Below are 17,887 nucleotides of genomic sequence, written 5' to 3' on the forward strand. Positions count from 1 at the left end.
GCATTGAGTGGGCACTTGTTTAATCTTTTTTTTATAATATCAAGTGACGGGTCGAACAAGGTACACTAGGTACAAGCTACACGCCTGTCCATAACAGTTGCAGTGCCACTTTAAATCGCAAAGATCTGAGGAGCAGTATCACTGCGCCCGTCACCCTGACACATAAGTTGACAAGTTGACATGTGTCTGTAATTTCACCAAATATAAAATAAATAAATAGGACTTTTTTCATCGAGTTCTTAGGTTTTCACGATTGAGGGGCCGGTTGGGGGGCCAACCACTGACCCTACTATAAATTTATAAATTTAACCTGACTATAAATTTATCATAATTGTCAGTTTTAATTGTTAATTGTTAATCAAAAACATTGAAAAGATTGAAAATTGATTAATTGTTAATTGTAGATATACGCGATTAACGATTGATCAATTAATATGATTGAGCAACTAACAATTGATCAATCGTTAATTGCTGTTTCGCAATTGACAATTAATTAATTGTCAATCTTTAATTGCCAGAACAATTAAATTTTGCCCAACACTGCATATATATGTTTTTATGTTCAAAAGTACGTCAATATAGCCTTATGTAGCTGGAGTAAAGTGCATCATTTAATCCTATGGAGTAAAAAGTACCTGAATCTTTTTTTCTCAAAAGTATTTTTTTATCTATACGAATATCTTTCCACGACTCAACATTACCCATATATGATGTTCATATTGATGCTTAAACGTCAATTCTTGAGATGTCTAAGGGCGCGTTCCCATTACGTCGTGACGACAAACACTGCAGTTTAAGATGTCGTGGTTTGTATATTTAAATGAAGTTGTTAACATATAGTACAATACGATTAATTCTCGTTCACGACTTTTTTGACGTTACGACGACAAACGGTCACGACAATGGGAACAGATAGAATGACGAATATAAAACGTCACGGTAAAAACCTGACGACAGATAATCGCATCGAATATTGTCGTCACGTTTTATTGTTGTCTCATATATGCAAACGACAACGCTCCTGCTCTTGTTTGCGATAAAAGATAAAAATTCAATAAGTGTAATAATATAATGACTGAAATTACAGCTGTGCGCTAGAGACACCGTGTATCTTTAGGATGCTACCACACTCGTTAAGGACGCCGTGTGTTTCTATGACGTACGAGCGTCTTAGCGCATTGCAACGTTCCGAATCCGAGATTATACAAATCTAGACTAGAAAACTCGGATCCCCTTCGGATGTCGCTTGTGCACTAAGTCCGATTCGTATCCGAGAAAATACAAATATCGCTTGTACATCTAAAGATAAAATGAACCCTGTGACATTTCGGACCGTCATTTCCCGGATATGGAACTGATATGAATAGGACGAAGTGCGCTAACGCTTTGAAGGTTTGAAAAGTGATTGCTCTGTTATTTTTAAACCCAAGCCTATATCCTTCTTGACTTGACTATGACACACTTCCATGAAAAACACAATCAAGAAATGCTATAGAAGCGACACTTTTCAACAAAACAATATTTAAAAAAAATATCGATTACTAAATCTAGTTAAATTAAACATAAATTTAAATAATCCTCTTATATTACTTGGATTAATATCATATTGCTTAGAGTAATCTCTTAGACTGCGATAATTTATATTGCAGAATAATTCTCTTTCAGGAATTACGTATTTGTGATGTGGTACCCGACAATGGTGAATTTTTTTTTCAACTCACTGTCTGATGATGCATCGAGTAAAAGCTTCTGCCAGCGAGTCGTTGGCAATATCACTGTTGCAGCGGAGGGCGCGAATGTAAGTTTAATTTAGCACTATAGACAAATTTTGAGTTAAAAAACCCCAAACGCGAAATTTAGTGAGCCCAAATACGATAGTTCCATTGCAATGCATTGAAGAGTTGGTCGACTCAACTCAAACGAGTCAACTCGAGGTACTTTATTTATGAACTCGAGTTAACTCATTTCGGTACTCCCGAGAAATCCCGCAGAGCCGAATACTTCATTCATAATTTTCATACAGCGTATCGGCTTCTCGTTTCATAGCGGTCGGTTCGGCGAACTTTGGAGCATGCTCGAGTCGCGCTCGGCTGGTCGATCGTATCCAACTCCGCGAAGGTTTGGGTTTGAGTTCTATTTGCGACACGCGAAAGCTACTCGCGACTCGCCGTTACTCTGTTAGACACCGAGTCAGCAATAACGTCAACAATGGGGCGAGTTGAATTTTTTTCAACTTGAGTAACTCTTGCGAATCTGACAAGGGGCCAGGAGACGAAGCGGGGAGGGTTGCTGCGATGCGTTAAGCCGGGTACTCACTAGTGATCTCATTAAACCTGGGGGGTAGGGGTTCCTCGAACCTAGTCCCCAAGACTCGCTACGGTGAGGGAAGAATGTGAGCGTATTGCCTCCTTCGTTTACAGGGTCGCGCGGTCGCCATATTCGGAGCGAGTCAGCGAGGGGGCCACCTTCTCTGAGTCCCTCCGAAGCTTCTTTGTGCGTGACTACGCTCTCGTAATAGAAAACTAACCTAACCCAACTCTCCTCTTTTTGTGTCGGGGTTTAAACCACATCTGGCAATACATATCACATCTAATTCATCAAATCCTATTGCGCTAATTGTTAACTTGTAACGAGGAGACATTGATATTTGCGAGACAGACTTAGCGTAGTGCAGGAATCAAGACTAATTCTCTATAGTGTTGTAATTAATTTCTTTTTTATTATGTATCTACTTGCACAATTCTGTTGTCAAATAAATACATTTTAATTTTTTTTAAATCATCACGTCTGTAAAAAAAATCGAACACAAGTATATTTGTTTTGTTTAAAAAAAAGTTATTAATAAAATATTTTACAAGCTGTACTGCGTTATTATTCTAAGGCCGTACGTATTTAAATGTTGCGTAATTTGGAATATGTTTTTTGGCAAATGAAAAATGGGCAAGGTTATCAAAAGCGAAAATGTAAATTCAACTTTATAGCTATCAATAAGAACAGATCAAACAGTCAAGAATGATATGCTTTTGACTGTGTATAATAAAATAAAACTCGATTGTATTTATTACAGAATACGTGCACCGACACCCACCTATCTCCAAACACAATCTACTCCGGTTTGGCAATTGGGGTGGCTTTTGCCTGTCTTAACTTAGTAGCCTCCAGTGTGGCCACCTGGCGTCGTTTAGTGCTCACGGCGTCGTTAGTTGTGGCGGCAGTGTCTTTGGTCCTAGTGGATCTCATGACGAACCCTATTGCTAGTATGATATTATTTACTCTCATTCAAATCACTGCCATCGGCATTGGCAGTGTAGCGAGCTATTTTGTTGACCTTTATCCCACTGCTTACCGGTAAGTTAAAATGAGTGTCTTATTTTCCGTTTCATTGTATGTACATTTTACAAGTTTGGGTCAACTTACTATGCGGAAGTGTGGACCGGAATTTTTGTAACCATAGCATCTTTAGCTTATATAACTTCATGTCGATTGTGACTAGTGAAGTAACTTGAAAAAATTGGGGAAAAAACCTATGCGTCTTTTCTAAAAATGTTTTTTTTTTCAGAAAAATTGAAATAAAATAAGTGAAATGAAATAAGACTCTAATAACTGGAACTATTTTACTTTATTAATATTGTGAATGGGCAGTTCCCACGAAATTCCGAAATTCGTACTTTCGATATTTATGAAAATTATTTATTTATTTATTTATTTAATAGTTTATTGTACAGGAAAATACAACAAGTCACAAAGAATACAAGCGAAATTGAAAACAAAAGGTTCTGCTTATTTCTAATAGAAATTTCTTCCTGCAGACCTAAATACAGGACACTATAACTAAAAGAACGGGCATATGTGCATAACAAAACAAGGAAAGAAAAAAAAATATAAAATAATATAAAAATATTAAATTGTTATAAATTATATAAATACTTAGATAAATACATATTTTATAATATCATACCTAAGATATGGATGGAATAGTAGATAAATAATGCTCTTTAACTCTCAATTTAAAAATAGCTAACGATTTACTTTCGTGAACAGTAATAGGAAGTGCATTCCAAAGTCTGATCGCATGAACAGTGAAGGAGTGAGAATAGAAACCGGAATTGAAGCATGGAAAAGATAACTGGGACCTAACAAGAGAGCGACAGGGTTTATCCTGGGAACTAAGGAAGCTGAAACGCTCTTTCAGGTACCCGGGAGACACAGGGTTATGTAAAATATTGTAAAGAATGTAGACAATATGCAAATTCCTGCGGAGACGGATGGGAAGCCATTTGAGCTGACTGCGGAAATGTGAAATTCGTTCATATTTACGAAGCCCAAAGATGAACCTTATACATAGGTTTTGCAGTCGTTCAAGCTTATTTAGCAAATTATTAGGAAGAATTTGTATTTATTTTTTGTAAATTTCGTAGTGCTAATGTAAATTGTTAAAAATAGATGACTTTTAAAAAAGAAGATGGTAGCCAGAACATTTGAGGATGAGGGAAAGACGGTGAGGGAATAATAATAGTAATAAATTGTTTTTTCAATAACTTATTGTACAAAGGAATAACTAAAGACTAATTATCCGTATCAACGTAAAATATAACACATATACCTGAACTAGGAGAATCCTGTATTTCAGGTAAAAATAACTAATTATGTAGGTGGATATATGATTAAATTATAAACAAGAAAATGATAACTGAACAATAAAATGCAAATCATACACTTATACGCTTAATTAGACAACATTTATTTTTTACACAATACACAACTACACAACTGACACACAACTTACCTTGAAGTTTATTATGATATGTACAATATCGTTATAAAAATTTCGTTCCGCCGCAATATAAATTGAGCCATAACGTGGCCTAACATCTTTAGTGTACCATTGTTTTTAGTAATTTGACAAATATACAAAATTTGACGAACTTTTTGCCGCAGCGCCATCTGTGAAAAATAGAAAAAATTTTTCTTCACTCAACCAGGTACCTTTACAGTTACCAGAAGTTGACAAGAGATGTGAAGTTTTACTACCATGAATTACTCCACTAGTTTGTTATAATTATTAATACAAAGATCGAGCTCAAATTCCTTTGATCTGGCAAAACACGAATCAGCGTTTATGGCAACTAAACAAAACTTTTCTCATTTCAGGGCTCTAGTAACTAGTCTGGGACTGACAATGGGCAGACTTGTTTCGTGGGGTGGAGTGAATCTTCTCGGGAACGCGATAGTCGACTACTGCAGTATAACGTTTTATGGATGGGCCGTATTTGCGTGTAGTAAGTTATCATTTGCTGTAAGCCTTACTATGACGTATTTCGAACAAACTGTAATGTTATTTTTCCGAAGCAAGGTCACACCTTTTGAAAATGAATGCTTTTGAATGCTCTTAACGACCTCGGTGGCCCAACAGTTTATACTGTGCAGGGAGGTCCCGGGTTCCATTGCCGTTAGGCCCAATAGGGAATTGCCTAGTTTGAGACCAGGCAATTGGTGTGGTTGTTTGGCACATTATTATTATTGTTATTATTATTATGGATATCTTTTTTGCACTCTCACCTCTCTCATGGCCTAATAGATTCTTTTTGAATTTTTAAATAGGAATGGGCCATCAGGGACACAGGTTGAAGAACCGGCGAACAATAGGAATTATTATTATTATAAGTAGACATTCAATACTCAATATATTTATAGCACTCATAGGGTATACATGTCTTAAATTTAAAATAATGCTACACTATGAGCCCTTTATTAGGGATAACAATAACAGCAGAGGTAGGCCGAGGTTTCCAATTATTAATTAAAATTGTTATTTATCAACTAATAATATAAAATTAAAAAAATGTCATGTAATAAGAAAGAAATACGTCATATTATGAGTACAATTATGACACTTGAAAGTTTGAATTTAATTAGATTACAATGGCATAACTTTATAGTATATAATTAACATTTATTTATTATTCAAATTTATTATAATATTATTATGTTTATTTGTCATCAAAGTATTCATTTAAATTGTAATAGCATTTGTTAATAAGATGTAATTTTAATTTATTTAAAAACAGTGAATACTTTTCCTCGTTTTTAATAATGGGCGGAAGCTCATTGAATATCCTCACCGACATCGAGTGGGGACTTGACCTGTGTATATGTAGCCGATATCGTGGCAGAAGCAATCTATTGCGTGGTCTAAAAGTGTGTCGTTGAGGCAGGTCGTTAGTGTTAGTGTAAAAGTCAGGTTGTTGTTTAATAAATTTACAAATTTCTAAAACATATATAGAACACAAAGTCAAAATTTTAAATTGTTTTATTATTATTAGTATTGTTTATTAAATAATGAACAAATAAATTGAGCTTTTATCTTTCAGGTGGTATAATCGCGTCTCTACTTTTGCCACCAGACAAACGGCCAGGTTTATCTAATTAAATTTAATAGTAATAAATATTAATAAATAAGGGCAGGAGATAGTAATGTTATTATATTCTATTCTACGTTATAAATAAATTAAATGTAAGTAAAATTGTGGTTTAATAATATTGTCTACAATAAGGGTGAGGCCAGCCGAGCGTAATCTTTTGAATTGTGAGTCGCGTTTTTGAGTCGCTTAATTTACACTGTGTGACGTGCTTGCGGGTGGAGTGAGGGGCGAGGGAAAGATTTATTGGCACGTGGTAGTAATTTACAAATTGACCCGGATGTTGACACAAACTTTCAATTAGTATGTGAAAATTCCCACATTTTAGTCTATCTATATCTTCTTTTTCTTTTACTAACTGTTGGATCCCGGCTGAATCCGTTTCAAACGGACCGGACTTGTTGGTTTCTTCTTCAACGAGATTCCGTATAACTTCGTAATTTTCCGGTTTATTGAAACTTATGAAAGTGGACTGTACACATTTCCATAAAAACTTATTATACAACTCGAATCGGAATATCGAATAAGAATGAAAGCGAATTGACGATATACGGCGTCTCCCACAACGTACCGACCCTATCAATGGGCTGCAGACGCCGCCCGGCCAATCAGAGCCCCTGAATTATTTACGTAATTCTACTCATATTGCTTTGCCCGGCCAGTCGCGTGGCCGTCCGTAACACTGACGTCATCTAATGCGTCCTAAAGGCACACTATATTTAATGGATCCATATCGCCATATGACATTAACACCCGTACAAACGATTAAAAGCAACTGAATAAAACATGTTCGTCCGCCACCGCAACCGAATTTTAGTCGAATGTAAACTACGAGACTCAAAAAACGCGACTCACAACTCACAAAATTACTCTCGTCTGGCCTCACCCTAAGCGTTGTTCCAAGACGGCTGACACATCGTTTCCCTTTCCGTTTATCGTTCCCGTCGTTAGGAAAACCGAGTGTAACCTCAACTTAAAGAATGAACTCACCCTCTTTAACATCAATGGAAAACATTCTGAGTAGAAACTCGATTACATATAGCTGTCTCTTTTTAACACACAGTGGGAATAACAATTGCCTCTTGTTGAGCGCTGTTGGCCTGGTAAATATGACTAAAATGGCGGATCCGTCACGGACGCTTTACCCTTAAAACAAATAAGGCTAATGGGCATTCAAACCTTTGCACCTCAAAATTTCGCTGTCAGCCACACGATAAAACTACGATATTTGGCCGCTTTATACTTTGAACTTTCACTAATTGATACATGGAACTTGGCTCTGTTGATTATGAAGAAAAGACAACTTACTTTTCTTTATATTTTTAATACAATATTTAGAATATAGAATGGTTACTTTCCGCATGGGAAACCGCTTGAAATCTTTTCAGAGAAGTTTCCACGACATCTGGATTACCAGGGCGACAAAGAACGTAGGCGCGTGTCCAGGCATAGGAATTTCTCTAACATAGAGCATAGAAACTATTTTCTGCTTTGGATAGTTCAGAATTATTTTCAAGTCTTCTCGATGGTTCGATGCAAATACATCAAAAAAGATAATGTAAAAATATTTATTACAATATTTATTTTAGTTGTGCAAAAGGCAAAGGTTCAGGTAGTTTTTTATTTAAGCCAAAAATAAATAAAAAAGTTTAGTAAGTTTAAAATTGTTCAATATATTAAATGTGTAGGTGAGATGTAGATAGAGATGTAGATTATAAATGTTGCTTTAAATGTTAAAAATCAACCAATGGTAAAGGACATGTCCTTCAGTCGTAACATATTTTATTTGATTTTAAATGCCTAATTAAGAGTCTCATTCTTTTTAAAACGTTTTATAGTAAAAATTACAAATTGGCACTTCAGGTTCTTTACCTCTCACTTAGAGAGATGCAAGTTGTGCTGTCGTCTTCAAACGCGCAAACATTTATCACCAAATAACATGCTGTAAAGGGAGAAATTTAAATTCAAGAAATTTCTCTCATAACAAAATGATACCTACAAAGGAACAGCTGCTGACGTATTCCGTAAGTACCTACTCCATCGAACCTGTCTTATCTCCCCTTTTCGTACATTTTTGGCGTGGGGTGTAAACGGAGTAAGGGTGTGGGAAAATCAATACATTGTCGCATGCGCGTCGCGGCATCCCGTGTTTGTCATGACCTCCTGCGATTCCTGGTAGCTTAGTATTCCCGCCCACAATTCTGAAATTTTCCTGCCCTCCTCCAGGGTTTCCCGGAAGTAAACCTTCTGCTTCCGTCTCGTAGGGCGGTCGGGAAACTGGTTTTCATGAACGTGAGGAGCGTTTTCAGGAAAACGACTGAAGGGGGAGCCTCAAGCTAGTTTGATGCTGAAGGAGGTGAGGTTATTTTACTGCGCATTTTTTCTGCGCAAGAAGTAACAAGTGGGCTTCGTCAGGTGATATTGAGATGGCAGTACAATGAAGATGTTTTGAATGAACACTTGTTGCCAGCTAGGGGTTGAAAAGTAAATAATAAACAATCGATATGGATAAAAAATATATTTCATTATTCTTTAAATAAACCTAGTCAGTCGTTTCTCGTTTCTAGAAGCGAAGTCGATTAAAAAATTTTATGTAATTTTAAGTTAATATTATTAACATTTAATGAAACATCGCTCTATTAGTCTTGCACAAATCTAACTTCGAATATGAAATAGGAACTCAGTAAAGTTGGAGTTTAACTCCATAATCTCAAACGTTTACTCTAAGGGTCGTATTACAGAATTCTACTCAATACTCAAGTCAGGACTTGAGTATTGCAGTGAGCACTGAAAATCATAAAATCTTGAGTATTCAAGTCCTTGCCATTAGGGTCGTATTTCCAGTGCTTGAAATCATACTCGAGTCTGCTCAAGTCCTGACTTGAGCATTGAGTAGAGTTCTGGAATACGACCCTAAGACTTGCCGCTACCTGATCATAGAGGGAGAGCCTCTTTTCATATTGATTATTGTATCCTCTGCTCTGTATGGATAATTTACAGCAATACGTTCAATAAAATTTGTTCTCAGGTTAAACCCTTTCTCTTCACAGACAGCTCGCTAGTTATCATTTATTCTGATTCTCGTACACGTTTAAAACTAAAATCGAAACTGGTTTAGTCTCCACTGATTCGGTTCGTAGTGCTTCATGCCGGTTCATGAGTTTGAAACTGTGTTGGTTCTATATTTGTATTGTTTTTGGTCATCCTGTTTTTGCTAGGAAGTGTGAAACAGACTAGACCATTAACAATGATGATCCCACCAAAGAGATAGAAGCTAACCGCACAGTTGCTGTCCAGGAGGAAGCCGATAAGGTTGGAGCCGATCATGGAGCCAACTCGGCCCATCATCATGGCGAGGCAAATAGCCATTGCTCTGTGAGAAAAAAAAACAAAGTATAAACATAAACACTTCCCAAGGGAATTGCCAAGAACAAATGTGTGTGCGTTTTCCCAACAGCAAAAATATTTGATAGATTAATAAAAATGAAAGTAAATTAATTCGTGAAGGTTAAATCGTGCAAAATAGCTAGGCTTGTATTGAATATTTTTTTCTTATTTTCATGCACTTATATAACGATGGTAATAGTGGGGCATAAATATGATGAACCGGTCACTCTTCAACAAATTTTTCGGTTGACAGTCGAACAATCAACAACTCCTGAGGATGCCTTGGAGAGAGGCGAAACACGTGTCGGATTTTTTTTGACTTTAGACTATAGTTGCGCTTGTGTTATACATTTTATTAATTTTATGCGGAGAGGGGGTGGAAAAATTTATGCATGAAAAAAAAATTCAAAGCGCAGCTATTTTTCACGATTTAACTTTTACTGGGTTCGCGGAAAAGCAAATCAATTTATTTCCATTTTTATTACTACAAATATTCGTGATATTCAAAAACACACATCACACAGTTTTGGAATAAATATAGAAAAGAATTTCGGCAACGTTACAATAATTCAGACATTATAGCTTAACTTTCGGGTACATATTCAAGACACTTCTCAATTTATAAGTGGCAGTATTAACCTGAGTTTTGTTGGGAACAATTCCACTGAGACTGCATTCATAAGTCCAATACAAGCACCGCACATTTGGAAGATCGCAAACAGCATAACTCCAATGGAAGGGTCTTGAGCTAGATGCGCTCCAATGCCACAGGCTCCCGTCACTGATAGGATCACGATGAGGATGAGCTTCTTGCCGATATAGTCAACTAGAAATCCCACGATGATGTACATTGAACAGAAGACGAGACCGATGTAAATGGAACGCTCGAAGGTTTCTACGTTAAGAGTGTCAATGCATTCGGCCTGTAAAAGAAAGGATTCAGCGTTAAATTTACATATAAGTTTCATCTACAATAGCACCATTGAAGTGAAGAATCTATGTATTTATTCGGACTTTCAGTCTCGCTGTTTTTGCGATCAAAAAACGAGACTTTCGAGAGTGTTTTAAAAGTAGGTTTCCATACTTATAGACTAGGCATTTAAAAGTTAGTTTTTCATTGTTATAGTAGGTACGTAAGAAACAAAGGGCGTTTAGTAGGTACAGTTTCTGACTGAGACGACCTGTTTTGTCACTACCGGTCTTCAATCTCCACAAATTATCTGCATTCTACAGTGTTGCCACGTCCATGTAGTCCGAATAAAAAATAAGTAATGGCTTAGTGGATTTGTTAGCACTTGAAATATTAAAAACTTCGATAATCCCGAGACTGAAGACGTCAGTCTCAAGTCTCAAATATCAAAAAATTGTCGAGACTCTCGAAATTCTAGAGACTGAGAATCCCGAGATGAAAGCCCTAGAGTATTTATAGTCTTTGTCAATATTTCAGATGTCTTAAAGCCAGTAGCAAACATAGGTTTTGGTTTGCTAAAAATTTAGGTTAGTTGTATTACTGCAAGTGTTGTTCCTAAAGAAATAAATAAATATTAGAGGCTGTTCCGATCCCAAAGCAGGGACAGTAGCTGAAGTAGGGATGCACGATTTTTGGCTTTGAATCGATTTTTTTGGTTCGTAATGAATTATATGCTTCTGAATCGATCCACAGATCGAATCGTATGCTCTTGAATAGATCTTGTAAAAATCGTTTGAAAATTAATTTCGATAAAAAAAAAACAATAATTCTGATAGCTTTTGTGGCTTCAATCGGTTATGCTTCAATTTAGAGTGATATTAGTCAGTGAGAAAAGACGTTCAGATGGCGCGGAAGCAGCGACAATCGCCAAATATAGTAGACTAAATTGTACTTAGCAACAGCTAAGTAGCACAAACAGAAAAAAGCAGTGAGGCAACAGCCTAACTGCTTTTTTTGCAGGCCAATATAAAACAGGGGTTCAGAAAGAGACTGCTTTGTTTAAATTACGAATACGATCTAGACGATTCGATAGATTTATTTAAAAATCGTATTGAAATGAAGCGATATAAAAAATACATTTGAATCGATCTTCCTAAAAATCAAATTGTAATGCGCATCCCTAAACGCACGCAGTTAGCATAAGCAGTAGTGTTATGGAAATCGGTAACAATGACGGTACCACAAATACCCAGACTCGAGACAATGTAGAAACGTTCGTTTTCTACATTGACCCGGCCGGGAATCGAACCCGTGACTTCAGAGATGGTAACATCGTGAAAACTGTTGTGCGAGCTACTCGACCATGGAGATCGACAAAATTCAGGATCAAGTTCCTGAAACAGTTTTAAAAGGACACTTACAATGGTATCGTTAAGACGAGGTGCATTGAGGATGTCGCAAATTCTGGTTTCGTTGCCTGTATGGTTGAGCAGGGAGTTCAAAATTGTGGGGAACCACACGTAGAAGCCGTTAGCCCTGCAAGGAGTATTTGATTACGTACGTTTGGTATTTTAAGGTATTAGGTAGTTGTAATACCCATTTACGATAGTCAGACGCTTCTAGAAATATCCTAAAACCATTTGGTATAAGCAAGGGAATGTGGAATTGTACTATATTGTTCGTTAAAGTAGAATTTTCAGTTTTCACTTTCGCAAAAAGCACTTTTATGTATGTCGCTAGTAATGAAATAGACGACTCAGTCCACATAAATTTATTGTATAATAAGGTAGAAGAAAAAGATAAAAGGCAAAAGAAGGCTGTAACAATAAAAATAGTATAAAACACAGGTACAATACCAAAAACACTCCCTAAGTGCTACGAAACATGTGTGTAACAGTAAAGAACATATCCCAAAAGGGCCGTGTTCTCTAAAGCTAATAACTTGATTTTAGATAGGTTACATGATTTTAATTGAAAACTGGTAAAACAGATCAAAATTTCTAGTGAAGACGAGCAGGAGTGCTCGCTTCAGACATTAGGCAGAGAGTGGCGATGGAACGAAACAAAGTGAGAAAGACGAGGCAAAAGAATTAAAGAACGATTCAAAATTCAAAAATAAGTGGCCAGGAATCAGAGTAAAGGTGATAAAAAGGCGGGACAACGGCTGACAGGTCACATTGTCACATAACCACTGTTGGTTAGAGCCTCGTTTGGTCCCATGGTCATGATTATTTGAAGATAAACAGTTGTTATGATCAAGTTTTGAATTTAGTCTACTTACGTAGCAAAAATACCAAATTGCACGAAACACGTGAGGCATGTCCAAGGAAGTAGGGGCATTTTGAAGAGAGGCACTGTCTGGTCCTTCATTGATCTCAGTAGCCCCCCTATGCCACTGTTCCTTACTTCAGTAGTTTTGGTATTTTGACTGATTATAGTGTAGACCTGCAATGATGACACAAAAACTGGACTATTCCCATAAAGTCTCTCTTTCAAGTATGCTACACATTAAGGGTACTTGTTCAATTGCACTGAAGGCGATATTTGAACAAAAGTGTGCTTTCAATGGTGTTGACAGTACATAGACATGAAGAAGAATGATTTCATACACTAGTAAAAGCCACAAGTGATCAGATGTCGAAAGTACTTTTATCACGTAAAAATTATAAAAATAACACGATACTTCATGAAACAATTAAAAAAATATATATAAATATAAGCGTAAAATGTTATAGAGAATTTTTTTTCATAGAGTATTTAAATACTCTATTCTGAAAAGTTGTTATTTTGCAGATGTGGCATTATTAGATAGAGATTGCTATTTTTTTTTATTAGAATGGAGTAGGTACATTGTGCACAAAAGGGCGGTAAATAAGATTTATTTTTACCGCCCGGGGTACAATGAATATTTTTCATCACATTTGCGAGAAAATAATAATAGTAATTAAATTTTTTTTCTTGTATGAATAATTATATCGCGTCACAATCATTGACTTACAAATAAATGGACGACGGGTCTAATACAAAAACCACGAAAAAATGTTCCAAGTCAACCTATTTAAACGTAGTGACATGTAAAGGAATATGAAAAAGCTTTTAAATTGTAATGTCATCGCAGTACTGTCTAATTTTGCTTGCTTCGTTGTCAGTCAAACAAACGAAGACTAAAGCGTGAATGACGCTCTGTATACGATTTTAACGCCCTATAAGTTCGGACACTTTTTAGCGCGTACCCGACGTCCATATAATTGTAAGTCAATGGTCACAATACAACAATGACGGATTTTGCAAGTTGCGGGTTCTTTTTTAAATATGAACAGATGGCCAGCTACTCTTCCATAGATAATACAACTCGAACAAAAATTTTGTAAAATGCAAAACCACATACAGTTATGGTGTATTAGATTTAAAATAAATAATTTCGAAATACTAAAAATATTGCTAAATTTATATTTATAAAATTAATTTGGCAAAACAGTTGGTAAATTGCAAATTTTTAAAAGATTTTTTGAAGGTTGAAATTGAAATGAAACTATTTTTCCGGATTTTAAATCGAGTATATTTGTTTTTTTAAACAAACCAACGTCCTATGGTCACGCGATGTAAATCCGGAAAAATACTTTCATTTCCTATGTAAATTTTTATTATTTTTTCCCTCAAATTTATAGGCTCCTAATGTAATGTAAAGAAAATGTCGTAAAGACGTAATCTAGTGCATTACGACCGACTTAGTCTGCAAGTCATGACACTGTTTAGCAAATGTGATTAAAACGAGTATTTACTTACGGGGAACGTGTTTTGTGCCTTCCACTTATTGACAGAGTACATTTTCTGTAAAACGTCAAGGCATTCTTCTTGATGTCCTATAGCATTCAAAAATTTGGGGCTCTCGGGAGCATAGTAGAGAAACAAAGACGCGCAGATGTATGGTAAGGTGCAGGCAACAACGAGGAGTCGCCACGAGCGGTAGTAGATGCCCAGGAATGGAATGTGGAATTCGAACTCCAGTGGAAGAATCAACCAGGAAACAGCTGTAAATAAATATTAAAGTTGTATAACCGTTAGACATATTTAAATCAACACCTTTGTGTTGATTTTCTGCAGTTTTTCACACTTTAAATTTATTTTACTTTAGCAAGTATAAGCATGTTCGTAAAAAACAATCACATAAAAAGAAACGCTCTAAATGTAAAGCTTGTATGAATAGAAAGCACGTAGCCAGGGGCGTAATTCGTTATTGTATTTATATTTATTAATTAAATTAATTACTAAAATGTAAGACTTTGAATTTTACGCCTTATGAATTTAAAATGGATCCGGGCAGGACTTATTGCGAGACATGGTGAAGACAGATGGATTAAGACGCCAAGTGGTGGCCAATAAATGGTTATAGAACATTAGACGTCCTGTAGCGAGATGGGTGGGCGATATTGTAAAAGATGCGGGCCGTAGACGGGTGAGACTAGCACAGGATCGTTGTGGATGGCACAAATTATGGGTGGCCTATTTATTTATTTTATTTACTTATTTATTTATCAGACAAGCACAAACACTTATACATACTAAACAAATAACAAACATGAAACATTGAACAAGCAAGATTTAATAAATATGACCCAACATGTTCCTTTACGTTTACAACGTGTTATAGTCACAGACTTACATTATATCCATTTATGCATACCTACATACATATATATAATAATATATATCAAATTAGTTACAATAATAATTATAAATACCATAATAATCAGATGGAGCTACTATTCAGTACGATAGAAACTATTATCCAACAGTGGGCGAAGTCGGGCTGTGGATGATGATTTTACGACGGTCGTCTAAATTACGAGTGGAAAAACTGAAGCGGAAGCGAAAACTTCATTATTATAAAATTTGACAATTAAAAAGTAGCAGAATTAACTTACATTACGCCTATTTTTTATATACATAATACACAGCGTTTATACATTGGCTAAATTCATAGAAATAGCTAAAATTGCATCTATCTACAAGGATTAATAATAGATGGCGTGGCGTTCTCTGAAATTATATGAGAATTCTCTGTAAATTCTCCGTAGCAACGCCATTGTAATTGTTTTTTTTTTCTTGTAAACTAATAGTAGTACATATCGAGTTCTTAGGTTTTCGCGATTGTTACACACAGGAAATGAAACTATTTTTACGGATTTAAATCGCGTATATTTGTTTTTTCAAACAAACCGACGTTTCGGGCCCTTTACAGGTCCCATGATCACGGTTGACTGAGGTGGTACAGTCTTCAACCAGTTATGTTTAATATTGATGCAAACCACCTTATTTTTTCACTATAGTTACAATAGTTATTAATTAAATACCTTATTTTTAATTTTACAAAGAAAACATTCCAATTTACGCTACACATTAAGTTTTACAAATTGTTTTATTGAATGAATTTTTATTAAGTTCAATTTCTTATTAATTATTAATAGAAATTAGAATAAACTAAAACGTATTAATTAGTACTGAAGTCTTATGTCTGTTTGGGATTTTTCATCAGAGGAAATACTGGATCCCAAACTGGTGGTACGGAGAAACCATCTTGCCTGTTGAAATTAGGATGTTTTTTTAATTTCAATGGCCTCTCGCAGCATCCTGGGTAGATAACGGACTTGTTTTGCAAGGACCTGGGGTTTGTCAAACTTCATTGAATGTGTAGGTTTACCCATGACATGCTCGCAGACTGCAGACTTGTTACGCGACGGTGTTTGACATCAGCTATATGTTCTTTGACACGGGTACAAATACCTCGCTTTGTTTGTCCAATATAAGATAATAAAAATACGCTTTGTTTGTTTGAAAAAAACAAATATACGCGATTTAAATCTGGAAAAATGTACTACTATTAGGAAATGAAACTACGTTTCCTAATAGTAGTAAATTCACAAAAAAAATGTTGACTAAATACATTAGCCGTTCATTACAGTGGGTAATATAATAATAAAAAAAATGGGGTGGCGTAGCTACAGAGCATGACACGAAAAAGCGAGGACGACGGCATCGTGGTTCAATAAGTCCAATAAGCGATAACGATTTTATTTCAACAATTGCAAAAATGTATATTTTTAAATTTAGATATATATTATATTTTATATACATTCCAGATATTTGAGACCTAACGAATATCCCAGATATCTGAAATACAAAAGAGATGTATACTTACCAGGTAAGACAACGCTTCCAATACCAACAAAGGACGAGCCAAAAGCAACCATCTTGTCTCTGTGGTGCAGGTTATTAAACTCGCCGATGTACGTGTACACTACTGCCGTGGAGCCTGACATGCTGGAAAAACAAATCTGATTTAGACTTTTATATAATAATGATAGCGAAGGAATGGAATTCCTTGCCTCCGTCTGTGTTTTCGAGCACATACAACCCGATAAGCCTAAGGCTACGATTCCACCAGAGATGTACGAGGTAGCTAGGCAGTGTGCTAGGAAAAAATCCACCAATAGGATTACTTCATTTTCCTAGCCTCGCTTAGGGCAGCTCTGGTGAAGAAGGGCTAGCGAAGCTAATTATTTATAAGCAGAAATGAATTATTCATATATAATATAATAATAAAAACTAAACAAATAAAATGAAAACACTTTTTTTTTCTGAGTACAGTAAACTCTACCTAGTAGCAAAAATAATTTTCTTCGCACTTTTTGTTCTGCAAAATCATTTAAATGTAGTATAATAAATTTATACTGACGCAAACCTTATGTTCAATTGAAATCATAGGTAACCCAGATAAATTATTTAGTGTCATGGGGGATCGCAGATATTTTTTTATTATTTTTAATTTGGAAAAGCTTCTTTCAGCGCTTGCAACGGTTATTAGCAAAGTTAAAAGAATCCTGAGAGTAATACTGATATTTGGACCAAATTTGAAATTTGTTATAAATAAAAGAAAATCGGTAAAAAATTCAGGAGGGTTTCCCTGTATTCTTAACTCAAAAATAGTGAAGAATTTTCTAATTACATTTCGATTCCTTCCTTCTTGCTTATTAGGAGACGGCATTAAATAAATTATAAGATAACCACTTAAATAGTAATAAAAAAGCCTTAGAACATACGTTTAGGTCGGGTTGTAATTTTTATTCTTATAAATTTAATTCTCATTTTGTTCTGGGCAAATGCCCGGCCT

The 17,887-nt window shown here is 35.6% G+C and overlaps 2 protein-coding genes across 2 annotated transcripts in view; one reads left to right on the forward strand and one right to left on the reverse strand.

Annotated features, from left to right (window-relative positions):
• Positions 1 to 1,668: 1,668 nt before the first annotated feature.
• LOC113238012 lies at positions 1,669 to 6,507 on the forward strand. Its single transcript, XM_026474729.1, has 4 exons — positions 1,669 to 1,798; positions 3,068 to 3,348; positions 5,152 to 5,279; positions 6,372 to 6,507. The coding sequence occupies exons 1-4, from the start codon at positions 1,682 to 1,684 to the stop codon at positions 6,428 to 6,430; spliced, it is 585 nt and encodes a 194-aa protein (XP_026330514.1). The 5' UTR covers positions 1,669 to 1,681; the 3' UTR covers positions 6,431 to 6,507.
• Positions 6,508 to 9,348: 2,841 nt separating this feature from the next.
• LOC113237757 (synaptic vesicle glycoprotein 2C-like) overlaps positions 9,349 to 17,887 on the reverse strand; it is a 28,919-nt gene continuing 20,380 nt past the window's right edge. The window contains exons 4-9 of the mRNA XM_026474394.1: positions 16,916 to 17,037; positions 14,503 to 14,747; positions 12,998 to 13,161; positions 12,138 to 12,252; positions 10,446 to 10,729; positions 9,349 to 9,792 (exon numbers count right to left, since the gene is read on the reverse strand). Coding sequence (XP_026330179.1) covers positions 9,564 to 9,792; positions 10,446 to 10,729; positions 12,138 to 12,252; positions 12,998 to 13,161; positions 14,503 to 14,747; positions 16,916 to 17,037 — 1,159 coding nt within the window. The 3' untranslated portion in view covers positions 9,349 to 9,563. The remainder of the gene's footprint in view (positions 9,793 to 10,445; positions 10,730 to 12,137; positions 12,253 to 12,997; positions 13,162 to 14,502; positions 14,748 to 16,915; positions 17,038 to 17,887) is intronic.

This window comes from Hyposmocoma kahamanoa, unplaced genomic scaffold (assembly GCF_003589595.1).
Source record: "Hyposmocoma kahamanoa isolate Upper Pololo Valley unplaced genomic scaffold, ASM358959v1 94, whole genome shotgun sequence".
NCBI classification, from domain to species: Eukaryota; Metazoa; Arthropoda; class Insecta; order Lepidoptera; family Cosmopterigidae; genus Hyposmocoma; species Hyposmocoma kahamanoa.

Coding starts and splice junctions, on each gene's coding strand:
- LOC113238012 (XM_026474729.1), top strand. CDS start 1,682: ATGTGGTACCCGACAATGGTGAATTTTTTTTTCAACTCACTGTCTGAT. Junction 3,349..5,151: donor CTTTATCCCACTGCTTACCG/GTAAGTTAAAAT, acceptor TTCTCATTTCAG/GGCTCTAGTAACTAGTCTGG. Junction 5,280..6,371: donor ATGGGCCGTATTTGCGTGTA/GTAAGTTATCAT, acceptor TTTATCTTTCAG/GTGGTATAATCGCGTCTCTA.